The following is a 23,230-nucleotide window of genomic DNA, read 5'->3' on the forward strand; positions in this document are numbered from 1 at the left end:
TGACATATGTGTTTATTAGTACGGTCGAAAATGACTATAGATTGATAGTATTTTCCAAAAAATTCGTTATATTTACTAGTTATTTCTCTCAGTGTTCATTCATCTTATATAGAGATGTGTTTTTTCTCCCTAAATGTAATCTTTCATTGGCTTCATGCAAACATGCAGTTTCTCTCAGTTCCGTCTTCGCAGATAATGAGTTGAAGGCCGGATATCCGGTATCCGGCCAAACTACTGTCCGTTTTATCACTAAAAAAACACCTCGAACGAAAAACTGGAAGAATTCAGTTTAAACTGGAACATTGGCCACAGGTTATGTTCGATAATAGGTTTCAAAATCTGGCAGCCCTAAAAACTAAGAGAAAAAAATAAATACATCTTCTCTTATCAACTGTGGTATTGTCATTGACTGTCGAACTGTCTCACTGATATAAAGCAGATTAGCACGTCAAAAACAACAGAAAATTTTCTCCAGAACCTACCGAAGTGAAAAATTAAATTGAACATTGAATTGAACAAACCCTAAATCACACAACAGTTTCGAACCAACACAAAACATATTTCAAGAAACATCCTGATATTATCCATTTACATCTGGATTATACATCATGTGGTTAACAGTGAATCGGAATTATTTCGCCATGCTCACGGTGCTCTGCGTAGCGGTTGTATTCTTCAGTTTAGCACCAGTTAGCGGAAATGCAGAAAAAGAGATCCCCCTCACTAAGTTCAGTCAAAATGTCGGTGGCTATGGGGCAACAATGACTTTCCTGTATTGGTATGAATGAGATTATTCATTAGCGCATGTTAATTAAAATGATATAATCAGATGCATTTCACCATCGTTCGATGATTCGTTTAGTAACGTAATATATTTTTGCAGTTATTCCTGTGGATATCGCAAGGCTTTCGATGAATACTATAATATTATTCATGAAAAGTATCCTGAAATAACGATCCAAGGAGGAAACTATGATCCTCCTGGCCTTAATATGTACCTTTCGAAGGTTCTTCTCGTAACAAAGCTGCTGATGATCATCGCTCTGGTATCGAACTTCGATGTATTCGGATTTCTACGGCAGCCAATGCCATCCTGGTGGCGCTGGTGCACAGATAACAAGCTGTATGCCTGCATGATGGTGTTCTTCCTCGGCAACATGCTGGAAGCTCAGGTATAGTATATTTTTCGACAACGATTGATGGTCAACTTTCTCTCACGAAAAATATTTATTCAGCTCATATCATCGGGCGCATTCGAAATTTCGCTGAATGATGTTCCGGTGTGGTCGAAACTTGAAACTGGACGCATACCAGCACCGCAGGAACTGTTCCAGATAATCGATAGTCATCTGCAGTTTTCTGACAAGATCGAACAAAACCCAGACTTTGTGAAATAAAAACAAAACTCTTTTCAGTGTAGCTATGAGTAGAGGTGAGGATTTAGTTTTTGTTTGTTACTTTTGTCTACCTAACATCTACTGTTACTATTGAGGTGAAATTAGTTTTTCTATTATTTACATAAAAAGGAGGCAATACATTCTAGCCAATACATACAAAAAATGTAGCAGCGACACAGTTGCTCAAACAAATACTTGGAGATAGGCAGAAACATATTGCAGGAAAACTATTCAAAGGTATAAAACATTTTATGAGTAGACCTCGATAATCACTTAACTATGAGCGGAAGGTTGTGTCAGGATATTTCAAGATTCATCAAATGTTATTAATATGAGATTGTGAATGAATAAGTTAGGTGGTGAAGAATGTAAGAGTTGTTTTTCTTCCGGGGAAAGAACTACATTTTATTTGAATCCGCACTATTGGTTCGCATTTACACTAGGCAAAATCGTGCTCTGTACCGAAGAAATATGCTAAGGAAACATTCCATGTGTACGAGTGTCGGTGTTTCGGTATTGTTATTGAAATGATTATTCTCCGGTAGCCGGTCCAAAGCAGTCGACGTGGGAGATTAAGTAACGTTTTCCTGAAACCGTTACACGATACTAAAAAGAAACATGTGATTTAAAATCACATGTTGCCGATATATGAACTAAAAACCTAGAATGGCATGCTTTCAACATGGTAGACCTGATCACGAACGTCACTTCACGGTGAAAACGAAATTATTTTTATGCAAGATTAGGTACACTTCATATAGTTTTCACAAACGAAGATTTCGAACATAAATTTTATGTGCGTTTATCTCGAGTCCTATATGCAATAAATAAAACTTTTGATTTTTTTCATTCGAACTCTGAGGACGTTTGAATTTTGAATCAATCAATTCAAAAAAATTGTAAGGAGAAGGTGATCTAACATTTTTCTATTTAATAGGTTTAATAGGATTCGCCTTGGTAAGTGATGTGAACTACCTCGGTATGATCACGGTCGCTGTCGAGCAATCTCCAATACTTTCCGAATTCTAGTCTAGTCTAGTCGAAGTCTGTCCTTTATGTTAGATGCGGCGTCCCGCAAAACGTCCTGCTGGTAGCGTAGGACTCTGAAATATCACTGTCTCCCGGGAAAATGAGACACTCCCATATAATGCAGCTACATTCGAGAAGAATAATGAGAATGCGATCGCCCGAGAAGGGTTCCCGAACTGGAGCTAATCCTGGAACGGGCCTAAGAGCGAGCGGCCAGCGGCAGGAGGACGTTTTGCGAGAGTGGGAATCCTGCTGGGTATAACACATGGAACCAGCAGCCATCAACACCTATGGAGGAACGTTGCACATAATTGTGGGTAACACGGAATGATGGATCGTGTGGATTTATTTTCATTTATTTATTTTGGCTTAACATCTTTACAACATGGCCTAATTCAAAATTCTTCTCCGATTAACTCGGTTCGTGGCTATCTCTCTCTTCAATTCTGCGGGCACCCCGCGCTCACCATGTCCTGTTCCGAATGGTCTAACCACCTTACTCGCTGCGCTCCTCGTCGTCTGGTACCAGTCGGATTCCCGATGAACACCATTTTTGCAGGATAGTCATTTCCTGCAAAGTGTCCGACATTTTTGCAACATGTTCTGCCCAGCGTATCCTTCCAGCTTTGATCACTTTCTGAATACTGGGTTCGCCCGTGAGTTACGTGAGCTCGTGGTTCATTCTTCGCCTCCATACGCCGTCCTCTTCGAGTATTGTCCACGTTTCGTACCTGTAGAGGACAACCGGTTTTATGAGCATTTTGAATAGTGAACATTTCGCACGATTGCTAAGTCTGTTTCACCTCGAGTGTTTGTGGAGACCATAGTAGGTAAAACTCCCATTGATAATGCGTCTTCGGATTTCGCGGCCGGTATCATTATCAGCCGTTACTATTAAACCAAGATAGAAAATTGGTCCACTACCTCGAACTCATCGTAGTCGATTACTACACTACTACCTAGTCGGTCCTGTCATGTTCGGACCCGGCATGTATTTGGATTTAGTATTTGGTATTTGGATTTAGACGCATTGATTGTTAGTACAACCCTCTTCAACCCGAACGTTTGTTTTCTCCAGGCTAGGGGCGGTTCAAAACGGCGTCTGTTCCCCAGGATAGGGTCGGCTGAATCACCGTCCTCGTGTCAGTGTGGGACTTGAAACAGTACTGGCACGACGGTCCTCCCGTGAGACAGGGGGTTGGTCGCAGGTCTTGCAAGCCGCCACCGTGAAAAAGAGCAAGCAGTGAATAAAGAACAAGGAAATACGAACACGAACAATTGGAATGGACCCACGCGACGAAAACGGACTATGGATTGGAAACTCGGTACATGAAACTGTCGATCTCTCAACATCCAAGGAAGCACCCGAGTGCTCTCCGACATATTGAAGGGCCGCGAGTTCGACGTCGTAGCGCTGCAGGAGGTGTGCTGGAAGGGCTCAACGGTACGTACGTTTAGGGATTGTCACACCATCTACCTGAGTTGCGGCAACACACACGAGCTTGGCACAGCTTTCATAGCGATGGGCGAGATATGAAAGCAGGTGATTGGGTGGTGGCCGATTAGTCCTTGAATGTGCAGGTTGAGAATCAAGGGCCGATTCTTCAACATTAGCATCATTAACGTGGACAGCCAACACCTCGGAAGTACCGATAATGATATTGAGATCGTCATCGGGGATTTCAACGCTCAAGTTGACCAGAAGGAGGAATACAAACCGGTAATTGGAGGGTTCAGCGCACACCAGCTGACCAACGAAATGGGCTTAAGACTTATTGACTTTGCCGCCTCGAAGAACATGGTCATTCGTAGTACCTTCTTCCAGCATAAACTCCTACACAAGTATACCTGGAGGTCACCTAATCAGACAGAAACCCAAATCAACCACGATCTGATTGACTGCCAGTACTTCTCAGATATCATCGACGTCAGAACCTATCGAGGCGCGTCCAAAATTCGCCATTGTGAACAACATTCGGTACCGATGCCCGCCTCGGTTGAAATTCGCGTGGCTGAAGCAGCCTGAAGTCGCCCAAAATTACGTGCATTCACGTGAAGCTGCGCTGCCGAGCTGAACGAAGCCTCTCTCGAGGACTGTTGGAACCCCATTAAAACAGCCATCAACAACGTAGCAGAGAACATACTCGGGCACGTGGGACGTATTCAGCGGAACAAATGGTTTGACGATGAAAGTAGAAGGGTGATGGATGAGGAGAACGCTGCGCGGGCGGCTAAATTGCGCAGTGACACTGGAAAGACATCGACAGAAGAAGATGCAGCGTACCCAAATCTTCCGGGAGGAAAAGCGCTGCCTGGAGGAGGCGGAGTATGCAGAGTTGGAGCAGCTGCATCGGTCTCAGGAAACGCGAAAGTTTCATCAGGAGCTCAACGCATCCCGCAAAGGCTTTGTGCCGCGAGCCGAAATGTGTCGGGATAAGAATGGTTGTATCCTGACGGACGATCGTGAAGTGACGGAAAGGTGGAAGCAGCATTTCGACGAACACCTGAATGGCGGAGCAGAGGATCATGGCGGCAGGGAAAGCAATTTCGTCGGTGGGACAAGCGTGGAGGAGGTGCCAGCTCCAACGATAAGCGAAGTTAAGGACGCTATCAACCAGCTGAAGAACAATAAATCCGCTGGGAAGGATGGCATCGGAGCGGAACTTGTCAAGGTGAGCCCGGAGAAGCTGGCCATTTGTCTGCACCGACTGATTGTGAGAATTTGGGATGCAGAACAACTGCCGGGGAACTGGAAGGATGGGGTTATCTGCCCTATCTACAGAAAGGGCGACAAGCTGGACTGTGAGAACTGTCGTGCAATCACCGTCCTCAATGCTGCCTACAAAATGCTATCCCAAATTATCTTCCGCCGACTATCACCAATTGCGAACAGATTTGTAGGAAGTTATCAGGCCGGCTTCGTTGAAGGACGGTCAACGACGGACCAAATTTTTACTTTGCGGCAGATCCTCCAGAAAGGCCTTGAATACAGACTCCCCACGAACCATCTGTTCATCGACTTCAAGGCAGCGTATGATACCATCGACCGCGAAGAGCTATGGAAAATTATGGACGAGAACGGTTTTCCCGGGAAGCTGATTAGACTGATTAAAGCAACGATGTACGGTACGCAGTGCTGTGTGCGGATTTCGGGTGGACTGTCGAGCTGATTCGTATCCCACAGGGGACTTAGGCAAAGTGATGGCCTCTCTTGTTTGCCATTCAACATAGCGTTACAGCGGATATAAACAGGAGGGGCACGATTTTCAACAAATCTAGTCAGTTCATCTGCTTTGCTGATGACATGGATATTGTCGGCAGAGCATTAGTGACGGTGGCTGAAGCGTACACCAGACTAAAACGCGAAGCAGCAAAGATTGGATTGAAGATAAATGCGTCCAAAACGAAGTACATGCTGACAGGTGGAACCGAGGCCGACCGACGCCGCTTAGGTAGTAGTGTAACTATCGACGGCAATGAGTTTGAGGTTGTTGACGAGTTCCTCTCTGTTTCGTGCTTAAGTCTGGTGTAATGGTGTAATAATAAAATCATATGCGGCTTTGATGTCGATGAATGAATGGTGCGTTGGGACTCTGTACTCACGGCATTTCTGGAGGATATACCTCAAGGAGAAGTTCTGGTTGGCTGAAGATCGGCCATGGATGAAAAATCGGCTTGAAAACCTCCCATGAATCTCTGTGTAAGTGGCGATAGACGATGGAAGATGATTTGGGGAGCCGCGTGGACACCAGACTTGAATAGACTCGTGATTCGCGCCTATTTCATCAGCCGAGACGAACATGAGTGGTCGCCCTCGAATATTCACAATGTTCGTCGGGAAGCTTGATCGAAACACTATGACGAGCACGAGGCGTAGAGCGGTTGTACTTAACAACCTGCTCGTTCAAACGGAAATAGTCGAGAGCAGTGGGCGCTGAGGGAACTGACCACCAGGAACAACAGAGCAAGCGAGGTGTCGTTGTTCTGTTCTGTATGACTGAGCAATTAATTCCCGAGTTAGTTGTTAGCACCAGTGGAGGCCACAGTACAAGAAGCCCCTTAATCAGAAGACCCACAGCCAGATCCAAATCATCAACAAGTATTACGCAGTCTGTTCTTTCATTTCGACGAACGGTCATACGGTTTCGCGACACAGATACTTTGTCGCACACCAGGATGCCGAAGTTTCAGTATTTTCGCAGGTTGACAAGTTCAGTAACGATCGTGAAATATCACGTTCTTCCACTGCACTTGGTCGATGTTTAGAATATGATGGAACTCCTGAACTGCTCAAACATCTTCGTGAAAGTGCGTCTCCATGCCAAAAGAGTTTGAGGCAATTGATCTGGAACAAGTGCGCCGTAATTAGAAGGCTGATGCCATACAAAAATGGCAGCAATTCGGCGAAGTCATGTAGCCATTTTGCTGTTAGACCTACTAATCTTCTCCAGCTGTGAGTTCACCAGCTGACTGAAAATCTCGACATACTAGCACTGCAATTCAGCGTAAATAAGACCTGGTGGTGGTAGTCCACCAGAAGATATAATGGTATACGACAAAAGCGACCATCGACCGACAAGTCACCATCATCGATGTCACTATTCCATTGAACTAAATCCTGGAGGAAACACACGGTCACAAAATTTGCAAATACTGATCATTGGTCGTGTTTTTTTTTGAGTTTTTGAATTAACGAATCCCTTCGGCTGCTCCATAAAAATTTCTTCGTCGGACAAATTTCCTTGCAGAAAGGCTGTTACAGCATCCATTTGATGCACACGTAAATCCATTTGAGCTGCCATCGCCATTAGGTACCGGATGCTGGCATACCTGACTACAGGCGAATACGTTTCGTTGTAGTCGATGCCTTTCACTTGCGAAAATCCTTTAATCACAAGTCGAGCTTTCAATCGCTCTACTAACCCATCCGAATTTGCCTTCACTTTGTAGACCCATTTACACTTTAGAGGCTTCCGCCCCGGTGGCAAATCTGTCAGTTTCCATGTACCGTTCGATTTCAGAGCTGAAAATTCGGCTTCCATAGCACGCCGCCACAATAGCTTTTCGTTGAACCGCATAGCATCTTGGAAAGACTGCGGCTCAGTGCCAACGTGCGTAGAAGTTTCCTGCGAAAAAGGAGATTTTTGAGGAAGAACACTGCACGTCATATCTAAATTATGATACTTGGCTGGAAGTCGGCGCTCCCTCTCACTGTGCCTGACAACATGTTGTAAATCTTCTTGTGGTGGAGGGAGCGTAGTCGTTTCGGGTGTGGGCGCGTCTGCTGGGTCATATGCGCTATCAAAGTACGACTCATCACCGTCACTATTATCGGATTCTGGAACCACTGCTTCTGTTGTCATCGTTCGACCACTATCGTTGGGAGCAGATTCATCTTCAACAAGTAACTGCATTGTTGAATACTTGCATCTCTGAACCACATTGGTTCCCCTTTCTGTCGAATTCTCGGTTGAAGTTTTCTCTTCCTCGCTCAAAAAGACGATGTCGCGAGCTACTATACTTTTTGTTCTTGGTATGTAGACACGCATTCCCTTCGACTGTGTAGCGAAACAAGAAAAATACCAGGTTCCGATTTCGCATCCCATTTACATCTGTGTGCTTTCGGTACATAGCCGGTTTCTTGCCACTGAACTGCTCCTCTGGTGTTACGGTCACACCCTTTGTTGGTGATCGATTGATTAGAAAAGCTGCCGTTGCTGTTGCTTCAGCCCAGAAACGTTTATCCAACCCAGCATCAAACATCAGACATCTCGCTTTCTCGACGACCGTTCGATTCATGCGCTCAGCTAATCCGTTGTGCTCTGGATTGTAAGGAACTGTCATTTCATGGTGGATGCCGGAAGAGCGCCGAAACTTTCGCATTTTCTGATTAACGTACTCCGTTTCTGCCGACATTCCGAAGCATAGTGCCCCAATCGTTTGCACTTGAAACACTTCACAGTGGATTTATCACTTTTCTTCTTCCCTTTCTGTTGCTGGCTGTAGAAGGCTTCCGCATTGTTATCTGCTTTTGGAACCGTGCTCATTTTCACGTCCTGGAGTATTTTCGCCTTTACAGCATCTGCTGTGATTCGTGTTGCGGACGCCTCGAGACCCATTATCATTGGTTCGTACATCTCGGGCAATCCCATCAGCAACAAACTTGCCAACCAAGTATCGTCAACCACAAAGCCAACTTTTGACAACTTGTGGCTGGTCGACATCAGCTCGCTGACATATTCCTCCACCGACGAACAATCAGATAAGCGTATACGTGTCAACTTACGCAGCAGTCCGATCCGCTGGGTCATCCTATCATCCTGGAATGCATTTTTCAGGTTTGTCCAGGCTTGTTTTCCTGTCCTAGCGCGCTTTACTAAACTGTAGTTTACCGGTTCAATGCTCAGGCAAACTGTAGCTAATGCCCGCAATGACTGCGCATCCTCCGGATCAACCTCCTGTCGTGTAATCGTATCCCAAGTTCCTACCCGAATCAAAAGCATCTTGGTTGCAAACGCCCATGAACTGTAGTTTTCCCGGCCACGCAATCTTTCTATTGCTGGCAAGCTACCGCCACTCGTAGACATTTTACCGATATTTGAGTACTTTTCAAACCGACCGAAAAACAAAAAACGATTAGAATCGCGCAAAACTTTTCTGCCTGCCTGGACCCATAACCTATGGGAAATTGCAGAGAAAATAAAAACACGTGTGCTTCAAACGGTCAAGCTGCTCACAGTAGAGAACCGAGTTGAGGGTCTGGCCATAGTTGAGCAGCTCATAGTGGATGATTCCCTTCCAATCCCACCAAACACACAGCAAAACCTTCCTGGCCGTCAATCCGGGCTTGGCGATGGTTTGGGCCGGCTCACCGCGCTTCGACCACGACTTTTTTCGCTTTAGGTTGTCGTACGTGATCCACTTTTCATCACCAGTCACCATCTTCTTCAAAATGGGTCGAGTTCGTTCCGTTTCAGCAGTGCATCGCAGGCGTTGATTCGGTCTAAAAGATTTTTTTGCATCAACTCGTGTGGCATCCATACATCCAGCTTTTTTGGAATCCAATCTTCTGCAAATGGTTCCAAACGGTTTTATGGTCTACACCCAGTTCCTGGCCAATCGAGCGAGTGCTCACATGCCAGTCTACTTTTCAACGATTTTATCGGTTTCCACGACGATTGGCCTACCAGTACGGGGTGTATCCTGAACAGCAACTACACCAGAACGAAATCGATCAAACCAACGCTGTGCTGTGCGAATCGTTACAGTATCGGGTCCATAAACTACACGAATTTTTCGGCCGACTTCGTTGCAGTTTTACCTCGCAGGTAGTAAAAGCTTAAAATATGGCGAATTTCTTGTTTGGTGGACTACATCTTTGACGCGCTGTAACTTGAGACTGAAAAGGACAACCACAACACTGTCAAAACGATACTTGTAGCACAGATTGTCGTCTTTAAATTGTTGTACAGTATGACCCGATGCTTTAAGTACAACACAAGATATGTTTAAGTGTTGCCATATATTGACAATATACGACATTTCTTTTTCCCCAACCATTGGGTTTTGGATAAAAAAAAATTGTGATGACACCAATGGTTTATCACAGTATTCTCTCACGTTCAACTTGCTCTCGGTTCACCCCAACGCACATTGCTCACTTCGACTTTGTATTCCGACCTAGGTAGTGCGGACTGAATCAAAACGGCTGTCAAAAAAGATCCAATTGAAATGTCAAAAGAGATCCAACGATCAGGAGTGTTATTTTTCTTATGATAATCAACACTATAAAAAAGGTATTGTTATCAAATGCAAAAATAATTAAACTTATAAAATGAACGAACTTCATTTTTCCGTCAATTGTTTAATTGGCCATTGCATCTCTGAAAGAGAATCTCATATTGCAAGGTATCAGAACTTGACCGAATATCAACAAACTACAAATAACGCTTAGTTCACTCCAACATGCTCCGCCAACGGATTGGATGATAGTTTTTGCTGTACAAGGACAGCACACCAGTTCGATTAAAGACAGAGTGTACGCAACAGCAGCAAATTTGAAGCAGAATTTAAGAAGAAATTTAAGTGCTTGTATAATTTCATGTATATTTCTATAGTATTAAGTAAAATACAATGTACATAGTTATAGTAGTTTAAGTGTGTGTTGTATTTTGTCTCCGATGAAACGAGTCCCTCAATCTGCTACAGTGATGTGAATTTCCATGCGAATGGAAAATCCCCGCTGCATCACTGCAATGAAGGCAGTCTGCATCGCGCCCACGGGGGGATTTTGGGTTCTCACGTTGGGCAATCCGCATAAAGGCTGCTTTGGTATCTCGCAGCGGGATTAAGTAGCAGTTTTCACAGTCCACTGCATTAAGACGCTATCAAAATAATCTTGAAAATGTGTATGAAAGGTTTGCTACACTTTTGGTTTCCAATAATTCAAACATCGTACTTACTCCACTGATACGCGAATCCTTATTCGGAACTAGTTTGTCGTCTCCGCAAAAATCAACCCAGTGCGTCTGTAAATACGTTTCCGAAGCTATAAGAGCTAACGCGAACATTTTCACTCGTATTCGGGCAGCCTTTCACTGAGCAACGCATTTTTAATGTCCACTTTCCCTGATATAATTTTTCTCCGAACGAAATAAAAACAAACGAAGTCACAGTCACGTAAATGTTTACTCCTGTGATTTGAAAACATTCGATGAAAAGTGGAAAGAAGAGTTGCCAGATGATTTTTAAAAAAAGGCTGTAAACATATGAGAAAGTCTGTTAAATTGTGGAAATGTCTGTAAAAGCGTGCGAATCTGTAGAAATCTCTTTTAATGTTAATTTTTCCAGATTCATTGATACTTTGTACATCGCGATGCACGCTAGATTGTCTTTTGTATATTATTGTATATTTTGTATATGTACATCTTTTATATATACAGCCATTCCATGCCAAACCGATATAGTGGTTCTCAGATTTCAATGAAAAGTGGTAGTTTTGTTCTTTATTGCAAAACATTAAACCCTTTTTTTTTCGTTAGGGTGACCATTTCCATTTTAGGGTGGTCCGAAAAATCATTTTTCCCCAGTTTTACCCAAAACTGACTTTTTTCAAAAAATCATAACTTTTGAATCATTGAACCGATTTAGATTATCGACATATCTAATTGAAGCCAATGAGCTAGCTTTTCATTAAAATATAATATATTGAAATTGTAAGGAAAAAAAAGGATTTTGTTTTTGTACTTATCGATTGTATTTTTTTATTATTTTGAACTAGAGGGCGCTATATTTTTTTTATACTTTTCTTGAAAGCTTGTTATACATAACATATCTCGATTTCAGAGATGCTTTTTTTTCGTTATTGAGATATGATTTTTTAAAGTTAACCGGTGGTCCGAAAAATCATTTTTCCTCTTGAGAACCACTTTATTGGCATGAAATGGCTGACAGACCTGTAATGCGACACGTTTAATTGGGCATTTTTACCTTTAATTGGACGTTTTTGTAAACATCAAGTTCGGGGCCTAAATTATGGTCCCAAATTGAAAGTCCCAACCAGGCGTCGACACTGTATCACTCTCATCGCCAATGTCTAATTACAAGTCAAAATAGCCTCCAATGCGACACTGAGTGGTGCCTCGGCATGTCGCATTAAATGTGAATAACTGTATATACACATACTAGCTCACCCGGCGAACTTCGTCCCGGGTCAGCTAGTAAATGTAGTATATGTCATATCATTATTGTTTTGATATGAATTCTATAGAACGAATTTCGAAACTTTTCCTCATCATAACATTGTTCTGTGGGCAGAATACCACAAATACAATAAAATGAAGACAGCTCAAAAAGGACCTTTCCTTCATCGGATTTGCGGATAAGCAACACATTTAGCCTTCCATTTTTATTCATATAGATAGATAAAAGATATAGGAATGCGTTGTATTGCCTGAAAATCCAGTTCCACTTTCGAACAAAGATCACCTTCGCTAGCGCAAATATTGAATGGACTAAACGCGCTTATCATGATGTAATTTTCGGTCATATGAGAATTCATTTTTCCGAATTTTCCTACATTCCTTCTGAGTTTTCCGGAAACTTTCCGATTTTGCTCTCCACTATATTGATCTACGGGAAGAGACGAATACAACAAAATAAAGAAGTCTAAAATCGGATCATCCCTTCTTCGAGGCTTGCTTACGAACAGATTTGGCCTTTCATTTTCATTTATATAGATAGATATAGGCTAACAGTGCGAGGTTGAAGGGATGCTCAAGGACTGGGATAAAACTCCGTGGGTTTCCATTTTCGCTCGGCTGTAGTCAATCTTAATATTACTCAAAAATGTGTGCTCCGCCGCAGTGCTACCCCTGTACGGAGTACTGCGCCGAAAAGTATGCACATCGCGCTGGTGTGATCGAAGAGCAGTATGAATTTCATGTCGTCTAAAGACGACGCTCGTACACACAGCTCGTCACGTGGTTGTCGTCAATAGACGACGCCCGTAACGAAAGGGTTAAGGCTTTGAGAATCAACTCACTGTCGTTTGCTCAAAGGATACCCCTCTAGGAGAGTCATTTTTTAGGAAATTAGCGACGCACATGTTGCACCGTACGTTTGCTAAAAAATGATTCGCTTGGCGGCGGCAGCGCTAATTCGGTTTACTTGGTTTGTCGTCGGCTGTTCTTGATATTCTCGGTAAATTACAATCTGTTAAGTTTTACCAATCTCATCGATAGTTCTCATAAGTTCTCGACTCTGTTCCCTCACTGTCATGAAATTTTGAAGTATAGTATAGATACATTTAATGCAATTTTTCATTCATCGTGAAGAATCGTAGTGTCTGTTTCGCCTGCAATGATTTCAGGGCAAATGAAATAATGAAAAACACTGACGTATACAATTTATTGTTACCAAACAAAACACCAACAGAATGCAAAAGATACTGAAGTACTGTCATCGGCCACTGAGCGATACTATGCTCACGACATCACTGCAATGCGACCTATTTTGCGCACATAATCACTGTGGTGATACCGGCAGTTAGGCTCTAGTTTGCGCACATAACGACTGTGGTTACGCCGGGCGACAAAGTGTTTATGAATTACTCAAAAAATAGGTCTAACGTCATGTGTATTCATATAAACTAAATATAAAAACTTTTTATGTATTAAAACTATGGGTAAATGTAATACGATGAGTCAAATATCTTTGATGTGATAAATAGAGTCTCTCATTTTTCAAAAACCTGTGAAATATTGTTGTATCCAAAAAGTCTGCAACAAAAATAAAAAGTATTTTACAGATATGTCTGTAAATTTACTAACATATCTATTAATCTGGCATCTCTGGTGGTCTGAGAATTTATTGCAAGAAATCGCTTGAAAAAATCCATAAATTTGCTTGAAAATGAAGTGGATTGAGTCCGCACCACTTAGATTCCGACGTATTTACATTTTGTTCGAAAGAGATATTTCAATCGAGCTCTAATTTGCCTTTCCCTGATTCGGTCGTTTTGTGCTTCAGATGTTCGAAACAAAACAGCTGGAACGAAACATATTCCAATTCAAAAACAGCTCGAACGTAACAGGGAATGTGATTGTGAAGTCGATTGAAATATTCCAGTTCATTCGAAATACAGAATCAAGGTGATAATGATGCTTAATCGCTTATTATAACAACGAAGACATTATCATTGTTGAATGCCAATTCGTGATAAATTTATTCATTTTAAAGTTCAATCAACATCATTTTAAAGTTCAAAACTAAGATTTCTATTCGAAATCTTTTAGCGTTACAATTTCATCGCTAAGTAGGAATGTGCCTTGATATGCAATTAACATACATTTAACATTGTGACGTACAGTGTCCTTTTTTTTGTTTACTTATAATAGCGAATGCTTCGTGTACGCCAGGCACAAATACGATCGCAATATTTTTCTGAGTTACCATTTGTTTCCCTATTGTCCTAGTAGGATTATACACCTGTAAACAACTTGAAAAACAGGTACCTGAAACCGAAACCATTTCCCGTATGTGGAGATTCCTCCACCTCGAAATGAATGCGATTAAAACCCATCATAGCTCACCAATACATGCCCTCCCAGTTCTAATGATTTTAACTGTTTATGCTCGGTGTGCCTCGGCTGTATGCATTTCCCCAGCAGAAGAGGGACGTCAACAATGCTCACGCTTTCGACCGGGAGCCTAAAAATTACTCTTTGCTCCCTATCATTTTCCACAGTTTTCCAACACGAAACAAGCTAACCGTCATCGTCATCATCCGTTCGGTCCTCAGTCGTGTCGAGGGTGGCAAAGAGTGCGGACAGAACAGAACAATACGGCAGAATTGATTGTGACGCTCGAGTCCTACTATTTGCTCACCAGTTGTGAGAAGTGCAAATAATCCTTAGTATTGTTTTGATGGATAAGAATAATTAATCATTCGGTTAGAGGATAAATCCGTCTTAAAATGCGAATTCAGGTTGTGCTTAAAATTGTCTGTTTTCCATCTGATAGGCGATAATAAAAGACATTTTTTTTTCCAAGATGTCGGTCGCATCCTTAAAGCATGATTCGACGCAGTAAGCCCTGCATGATTTCTTCTCTCCTGGAAAACTGTTGAAAGCAAAAAAGTTTCTCAGTACACATTGTAAACATTTGGATTAGAATTACCGGTAAAGGACAAATCGTATGTTCTACGCGATTCGTCGTGTCGTCGTCGGATTTTGGCGGATAGTTTAGTGATAACGAAGAGGACGAAAAGGATATTCGTATGAGTTTGATACTGATCTTATTGTTTTTGAAAAATATTTGCATATTTTTTAACAAATTGGTTTTACGTTGCTATAATTCGTTCCTGATTCACCCGAACAACAATCATTTGGAGAACGGAGGGAAACACGGTGGTAATCGTTATCGGTCGAGAACGATCGGCACTAATAAAGGTTACCTAAATGATAAGGACCTGATTGTACGACCACGACGGTCCCGCCGGCTTAGAAACGAGCAAATTCAACAGCAGAAGCTCATGGCCGATAGAGACGGTTACGGAAGATACTATTGAACATCCGGCTCGTAGTAAAATAACGTGGAAATGATGAATTGAATACTCCAAGCAGAGTTAATTTTCAACAACTTCAAGGAACGATAAGCATCGCCCTCCTCCACATTTTAGCGACAGAATTTTCTTCTTTATCCTTCTGGATGACGAAGTTCGCTGACCCTTGTGGCGCATTGGCCTAACACAAATAAAGGCCGAGAAAACCACTTGTCGTGGAAGGAACACGCTAGGGTGGCTCTATTTCCTTTTGTAATTATCTAGCAATGGTATAAATTGAATCGAAGGAACATCAGAACACTTGGTTGACTCATCCAAATGACCATCCAGGAGGCTCGTAATATAACCAGACAACCCAACTCGAGCACAAACATATCGAACAACTCTTCGGCTCACAGTGCTGGAAACAATGCGGTAGTGAACCGAGCCATCGCAGTTGGTGGCACTAGTGCGGCCAGCACGGCTGGAAGTGGTTCCGTCCAGATGGACGCTAACGAGTCAGTGGAGGTTGATAACAGCAACCATTACCGCGGTGATAGACCACTGCAGAACGGATGCGAGGACAAATGGAGCTGGAGTAAAAGGGACCGATCGAAAGAGGTGTGGCTGAGCGGTGCGAACAATCGAACGGTACATTTTCATCCCAACTGGAGCAAGGGCACGGCAGGAATCCGGGGTACACGAGTACTCAACAATGGCCGGTACTACTGGGAGCTAAGTGTGTCACAGCGAGTCTTCGGGACGAGGTAAGTGTTGCTGAACGACGTATCGTTGAATGGTTTGCATTCGCGCGTGTCTCTGTGTGTGTACGCGGCGTACAAACAGGGAAGAAAATCGATACGACAACGAGCATGACAGGAAACTTTTTTATCAGTCGCTGCATGAGTGGGGTGGAAACCCCTGCTGTTGAGATATCGTATCCCCGTTCGCAAGGGGCAAGACACAAGCATGAGTATATTGTTGTTCTTGCGTTGTTGTGAGTTTTGAGTAATACCGCACAATCAGAAACTTGATTTGAACGTGACAGGAAGAGGGTAGATACCTTAGATTCTATATAATTTGCATTCGATTTACCCTTGCTTGTAGCTATCTTTCGTGATGCTTATTGTACTTTCAAGTACACCCATACTGAAGGATGTTTTTAAATAAATTAAGTGCAATTCTTGTGTTTCAAGCATAATAATTTGAATGAAACATAGAAAATATGAAATTTAATATAGTGAATTTTTTTATGCGATAGATGCGCGCGCCCAAAAAAAAATCGCGTAACTTCGAGTGAATCCCAAAAAAATCGCATAATTTCAATAAAACTGCGCAAAATTAAATCACGTAAACAAAATCGCATAAAAAGATAAACTGGATTCTTTTTTACCCGATTGTTCCAATACTCAAGTCTCGTTTGGGAAATTGGCCATCATGATTCAAAATCCTCCTTCGTGATAAAATAAACTCTAAAAACAAAGCTGCAAATCAACAATTTTTGGTGAAGGTAATTCGTAATTTTTGGTCCTAATATCAACCGGCAACCATAATTTTTCCAAACAAAAATGTTCTCTGTGAGGAGGGAGGGGGTTTAAATAGGGTCCACGTAGACATGTTAAATGTATTTAACCACCATTACATTTATTACACCCTTAAACCTCTATATGCCTAATTTTGTTTCAATTGCTTGATTAATTCTCGGGTAATGCAGAAATTTGTGCTTCATTTGTATGGCAGACGAAACCACCCCCCACGGCCCTGACAGCGAAAGATATATTCTCGTTCATGTTCTTCTTTATCGTCTAAGAAAACACCTTCCAACTTCATTTTATGATGAGGTGTAATATTATCACGATTTATAATAGGGCTGGCAGCTATATGGATAACGTGATCGTGTAAATAACTTTGCATTCCAGCCGGCCTTGGTTCGATCCCCATTGACGTCGTATGGACTTTTTTTTTGCACAACCTCAAATGAAAAGAGAAAAGAAAACAGAATGAGATGTCTGCTCGCATACATACAAACCATTTTTAAGCTTTTAAAATAGCTCATTATTTGCGCATTTGACTCTCATGCACAGGAAATGGCATCTTTTCTGGCAAATATGACATGTTTTCTGCCAATGCTAGTTTGGGTGTAGTGACGAAACGGCCTCACCCTAGGATACACTTCTAGGTGCCTTGGCTAAAACCACTCTTCAGCCATCTTGTAAACAAAACACAATACGCTTGTGCCCAAGCTCGCTCGGGATCAGTCTGTCTCTTTCACGCTTCAAGCAAATAATTCCCCTTCTGCTTTCTTCCGTACTGTTTTCATATATCGCTTCCCTAACCAACTTAGTGACAAAACGGCCTCACCTTAGGATATACTTTTAGGCGCCTTAGATCTGATTACACAAATTACAACAATAATTTCAACTCTGGTTCGGTCGAAAAGGTAAATAAATAAGGACCAAGTCACGAAAACGTTCGTTCCTTTTACCGGAGAAACATCTCACAACATACGGAAATAAGACAGGCATGGGGAAAAAAGAAATTTATTTTTTAAGCAAAATGCACTTGTAGTGCTTGTCATTGTAGTCGCCAGGTACTACTGAAACTGTAATAGCGGATGTCATCGATGTTTAGACAATCCACCAATCCATTGTCATTGTTCCTTCCGAAAAACGGAGCATAAAGTTTAAGCAATCAACGCGAATAGTAAACTGATGTTAAGGCTGATTTAGACGATGCCAGTCAGCGCTCTAGTTGAAGTATCCAGTGAACAGAGAACAGACACTCTGTCCAAGTTACTTGTACCAGTATCGAACAAGTAATTGGCCTCTAACTTGAACAGAGTGTCTGTTCTCTGTTCACTGGATGCCTCAACTAGAGCGCTGACTGGCATCGTCTAAATCAGCCTTTATTCACGAATCGAATGCGGATCAGTGAAATGAACAGCATCAGAAATTGGACAGTCTTAGGCGTCGTGCACAAATTACGTAACGCTAAAGATGCGATTTTTGGACCTATGGACCCTTTGTAATAAAAAGTAACGCAAGACAAACCCTCCTTCCCCTTATGTTACGTAACGCTAATCTTACAGAAAGTCAAAGTCTTTCGTTCAAGATAAATTAGATATCTGCCCATGTCGGAATCAAATGTTCTTATGGACGTTCCTTATATCTATTACCTTTTTAAAGCGGGCTCTCGTCTGGGTCTCCTTCCACATTAATTATGATTACTGGCTTGATTATTCCTTGAAGCTGAATAGTCTCGAATTCAGGCAGTTTGCTCTCCCTTTTTAAATCGAGCCCATGAGGAAATACGTTCAAACAGTGCCTTCCTGAACGAATTGCAACGTACATTGTACCACTGTATTAAACTGCTTCAGCACGACCAAGGTATCCTAGCATCCTGCGATAACAGATGAAATCGAACCACCCTAAAATGGAAATGTGCAAGAAATAAAAAAATATGGGTCTAATGTTTTGCGATAAAGAACAAAATTACCATATTTGACGAAAATCCGAGAACCACTCTATCGATAAAAATGGAATTTTGTTACGTAACGATCATGGCTACCGCCTATTTCAGATAACCAGAAGGACTGGAATCGTGTGCGCCATGGCAGAACTTTTTTTTAACCCTTTCACTACATCAGCTCTTAACTATTCTAGTTATGAATATTCTTTCTCCGTTCAATTTCTGGTTGATTGTTAACAGATAGATGAACAAATAATGATATAATGGATAGTAAAAATATCCTTTGTTTTATTTTTACGGAGCTCGAAAAAACGTCCGAAATTCGTGTCTCTACACTACCTACACCCCTTTAAATAACGCAACCTCGATCTGTCGAAACTTGTTGCTATTAGAAATCATGTCATGCGCAACTAAAAGCATTTGAACAAAGGATGGGAATGATTTGAGAAGTAGATAATTTAGACGAAAATATGCTTTTTCACATTAAAATGCATATAAAACATCAAAAGATTTGGCTGTATGCACAAACATAATTTATAAGGAGAAATAAAGTAGCTAGTGAGAAATACAGTATTTTATGTCAAGTGGGCGGAATTATGCAATGTTTGGGATAAGGGAGCAGCACGGTATACTCATTTCGCTAATTTTGAGAATCTCTCCTTGACTAATTGACAGATTATTCTCAATGTACATTATGAAGGTTGAACATGAAAAAAAATGGGCACGGAAATCTTTATAAAGTAAAATTATGCGTTTATTTACATTTTCTAATGTATACATTGTTGATTTTTATGTTTATTGTAAGATTATTGTTTCATTCTTACTTCTTACCATGCCAATTGTTCGAGCTTCCCCCAAACACAATAATTCTCTGTGTCAACCCTTTCCCCCCTTGGTTGGCAACCGAGTTCCATTCTCGCTTGAGGTCCTTTTCGTTGCTCGCAGTTCTATCCTTCTGTTTATTCTTCACAATGAGCCAGTATTCGTCAAATCCATACCCACGGAACCACAATGACGCCATTATCGTTGTTCCACTGTTTAGTCTAACTTGAATAGTGATGACTTGTTAAGTAGGGCCGGAAAAGGCAATCCTCACGCTGCTCTAGAAAATACAGCAAATTCTTCTGAAAATATTCCTTTCGGTAAATTACTTAGTCCATGGTTACAGAAGGCATGAAAGCGTCAGTTTTCGGTCCACAGCTTTAGATTGCTTGTCAAACAAGGTACCTCGAAGATTCTGGACGTCTTTTTTTTTGCGCGCAAATTTTGTCGTTTCTTTGCCTCCGGGGTTTTTCACGTTACAATTTGGTACATCTTGGTCCTTGAAACTTCTCAAACAAGCCGTTTTCTTTGCTTTCTGAACATATGAGGGTCGTTCAAAAAATAAGTTTCAGTGCCTCAGAAATCGCGGAAAAATAAAGTTAGGACAAAGACAAGGTGATTTTCGTAATCTACGTTTTATTTTCTATTTTTCTACATAATCGCCGTAACGTTCGAGGCATTTTTCATAGCGTGGCACGAGTTTTTGCCCATTTCTATTTTAGGGTGGTCCGAAAAATCAAATTTCCTCCTTATTCCAAAAATGACTGTTTTAGAAAAATCATGACTATTGCACTACTGGACCAATTCAAACAATCGACATATCGACATATTATTTGCCAAAAAAAAAACGATTTGTTTTAGTAATGATTGATTGTATTTGTATTTGTAGGGACTAATGGCGATATATATATTTTTTTTTGAAAGCTGATTGTTATAGTTTTTGTGTTATGATTTTTCAACGCATACATGTTTTCAGTCTTCGTGCAATAGTTCTATGCGACTAAACTATCATGCGCCTTCATTGATTTATAGCGACTGTAACATGGTTACATTATCAATACTCATTATCAGGGCCCGGAATCTTCCAAGGTGAAAAATGAGGACCGACTCTACTCTCAGCAGCTTCGCTTCGACTAGAACTGCTTCGGCAGTCGCCGCCAACAAAAAGTGACTTGACTAGAAAATGAATTGACTAGCGTTGACTAGCGAGGATGACTGGTGAACTAGTCCTGTCAGTGGTTATTTTAACTGACTCGACTAATGAATACAAATCTGCCTCTTCATTCAACTGACTTCAATTCACACTTCCATTTCCCCTGACACTGATTCATACCAGCGTACGCAATATTATTTTTACGTCCATATAAAGAGGAACGAAAACATGATTTCTGATGCAAAAAAGAAGTTACCCCATCAATGGACGGTTTATTGTCTACCCATCGTGAACTCAAACCAACGAACATTTATCAAGTATGCTATAAAGGTTTTCGCGTTAGTATTAGTTAGTATTAGGCGTGCAAAATAGCGCACATACACTGCACGTTATTTTATACGTGTAAGTAAATTTCGTGTACGATACAAAAGAATCTAGCTCACCTGTAGCGTTTGTCAAACCACGTTGACCACGAGATGAGTAATAGAAGGTGGGAAGATTCACGGGTTTTGGTTGTGTTGAACTTTGATTGTGTTAGTAGCCAGGAAGATAGGAAGTTCACATACCAGGCATACCAGCCAGTTACTCAAATGATATAAAATTGAATGTGTCAACGAATAACGTTGAAAGAGGATATACAGAAGCTAATTACAGATTTCCAAATCTTATTTTTTGCATTATGAAAAAAAACAGAACATATCATGAACTAAAATGTTAAATTTTTTCATTGATTTCAGAAATAATATTCTAATGTCTACTATGTTTGGATTCTAGAGCAACTTCATGGAAGTTTGACTTTTGTCAGCAATTGGAATTACTTTTTTCACAATTAGGGTGCAGAAAACTTCAGTCGTCTAAAACTAAGACTCAAGCGGAAAATTTTTCGCCTCAATCTAATTATTAAATTTATTTTTCAAGTTGATTTTACATGAAAAAACTTGCAACCTTTTTTCTCATGCACTGTCAAATGTTTATCCCTCAAAGGAACAAAAGATTGTGTGACTCTGACTTTGTTCGTTTACGTTTTTGGTCGACGTAACGAGAGGTAAAATTGAATTGAAATTGAGTTTAGAACACTTCGAAAATACTGAAATTTCAGTTTATGTTGAAATGTCGGGCCCTTATGATTTTGAACGCTAGCATTGATTTAGGAAAAAAAAGCTAGTTCGTTCATTTCATTTGCTTATTTTTACTCTTAATAACAACACTTTTCCTATGTAGTGGACTATTATAAAAAAAAGTAACAAACATAAACAAAATCTGTGACGTCACAGATTTAAAAAATCTTCCCATCTTCCATTTTCCATCTCGATGCACATGTACATGGGAGAGAGAAAGAGAGGAACGAATTCGTTTTGGGGGAAGTCACTTCAAAATTCAATGAGGACAAATTGATTGGGAAGGATAAAATGATATAGTCGAGTCGGTAGAGGGAGATAGCGACTAAACGCCCGACTGATTGTTTAGTCGTTTTGGCGGAGAAATTGCGTGAAGAAGCCAAAAGTCATTACTAACTGACTATGGAAATCAGGGCCCGAAATCTTCGAAGGTGAAAAATGAAGACCGACTCTACTCCCAGTAGCATCGCTTCGACTAGGAATGCTTGGGCAGTCGCCGCCAAAAAAAATGACTTGACTAGAAAATGAATTGAATAGCGTTGACTAGCGAGGATGACTGGTGAACTAATCCTGTCAGTGGTTATTTTAACTGACTCGACTAATGATTACAAATCTGCCTCTTCATTCAACTGACTTCAATCCATATTTCCATTTCCCCCTGATACTAATTTTGTACCCGCGTACGCACGTCCACATAAAGAGCAACGAAAACTTCATTCCTGATGCAAAAAAGTAGTTACCCCATCAATGGACGGTTTATTGTCTACCCATCGTGAACTCAAACCAACGAACTTAGACATTTATCAAGTATGCTATAAAGGTCCTCGCATTAGTATTAGTTAGTATTAGGCGTGCAAAATAGCGCACACACACTGCACGCTATTTTATACGTAATAGTAGTTTTCGTGTACGCTACAAAAAAATCTAGCTCACCTGTAGCGTTTGTCAAACCACGGTGAACTCAAACATCGATGGATGCAAACGTGCATGGGAGAGAGAGAGAGGAACGAATTCGTTTTGGGGGAAGTCACTTCAAAAAGCAATGAGGACAATTTGACTGGGAAGAATGGAATGATATAGTCGAGTCGGTAAAGGGAGATAGCGACTGAACGCCCGACTGACTGTTCAGTCGTTTTGGCGGAGAAACTGCGTGAAGAGCCAAAAGTCATTTACCAACTGACTATGGATATAGTCAGTCGGT

At 41.3% G+C, this 23,230-nt stretch overlaps 2 protein-coding genes and 1 long non-coding RNA gene across 3 annotated transcripts in view; 2 read left to right on the top strand and 1 right to left on the bottom strand.

Annotated features, from left to right (window-relative positions):
* The first annotated feature begins 397 nt into the window (after window positions 1-397).
* Window positions 398-1,769, top strand: LOC129776773 (thioredoxin reductase-like selenoprotein T homolog CG3887). The gene is made up of 3 exons (XM_055782610.1): window positions 398-778; window positions 884-1,172; window positions 1,236-1,769. The coding sequence occupies exons 1-3, from the start codon at window positions 609-611 to the stop codon at window positions 1,395-1,397; spliced, it is 621 nt and encodes a 206-aa protein (XP_055638585.1). The 5' UTR covers window positions 398-608; the 3' UTR covers window positions 1,398-1,769.
* Window positions 1,770-10,512: 8,743 nt separating this feature from the next.
* Window positions 10,513-11,165, bottom strand: LOC129779372 (uncharacterized). Its single transcript, XR_008743636.1, has 2 exons — window positions 10,889-11,165; window positions 10,513-10,823 (listed from the first exon to the last, which is right to left on the bottom strand). It is a non-coding gene; the product is annotated as an uncharacterized LOC129779372 (long non-coding RNA).
* Window positions 11,166-14,738: 3,573 nt separating this feature from the next.
* The window catches only part of LOC129775826 (SPRY domain-containing SOCS box protein 3), a 28,021-nt gene continuing 19,529 nt past the window's right edge, over window positions 14,739-23,230 (top strand). The window contains exons 1-2 of the mRNA XM_055780961.1: window positions 14,739-14,913; window positions 14,979-16,235. Coding sequence (XP_055636936.1) covers window positions 15,808-16,235 — 428 coding nt within the window. The 5' untranslated portion in view covers window positions 14,739-14,913; window positions 14,979-15,807. The remainder of the gene's footprint in view (window positions 14,914-14,978; window positions 16,236-23,230) is intronic.

The sequence above is a fragment of the Toxorhynchites rutilus genome, chromosome 3 (genome assembly GCF_029784135.1).
Source record: "Toxorhynchites rutilus septentrionalis strain SRP chromosome 3, ASM2978413v1, whole genome shotgun sequence".
In the NCBI taxonomy this organism is placed as follows: domain Eukaryota; kingdom Metazoa; phylum Arthropoda; class Insecta; order Diptera; family Culicidae; genus Toxorhynchites; species Toxorhynchites rutilus.

Bases quoted from the DNA above. Each gene is read 5' to 3' on its own strand.
- LOC129776773 (XM_055782610.1), top strand. From the start codon at position 609: ATGTGGTTAACAGTGAATCGGAATTATTTCGCCATGCTCACGGTGCTC. The intron at 779-883 runs GTATGAATGAGA...ATATTTTTGCAG, and splicing joins ACAATGACTTTCCTGTATTG to TTATTCCTGTGGATATCGCA. The intron at 1,173-1,235 runs GTATAGTATATT...ATATTTATTCAG, and splicing joins GCAACATGCTGGAAGCTCAG to CTCATATCATCGGGCGCATT.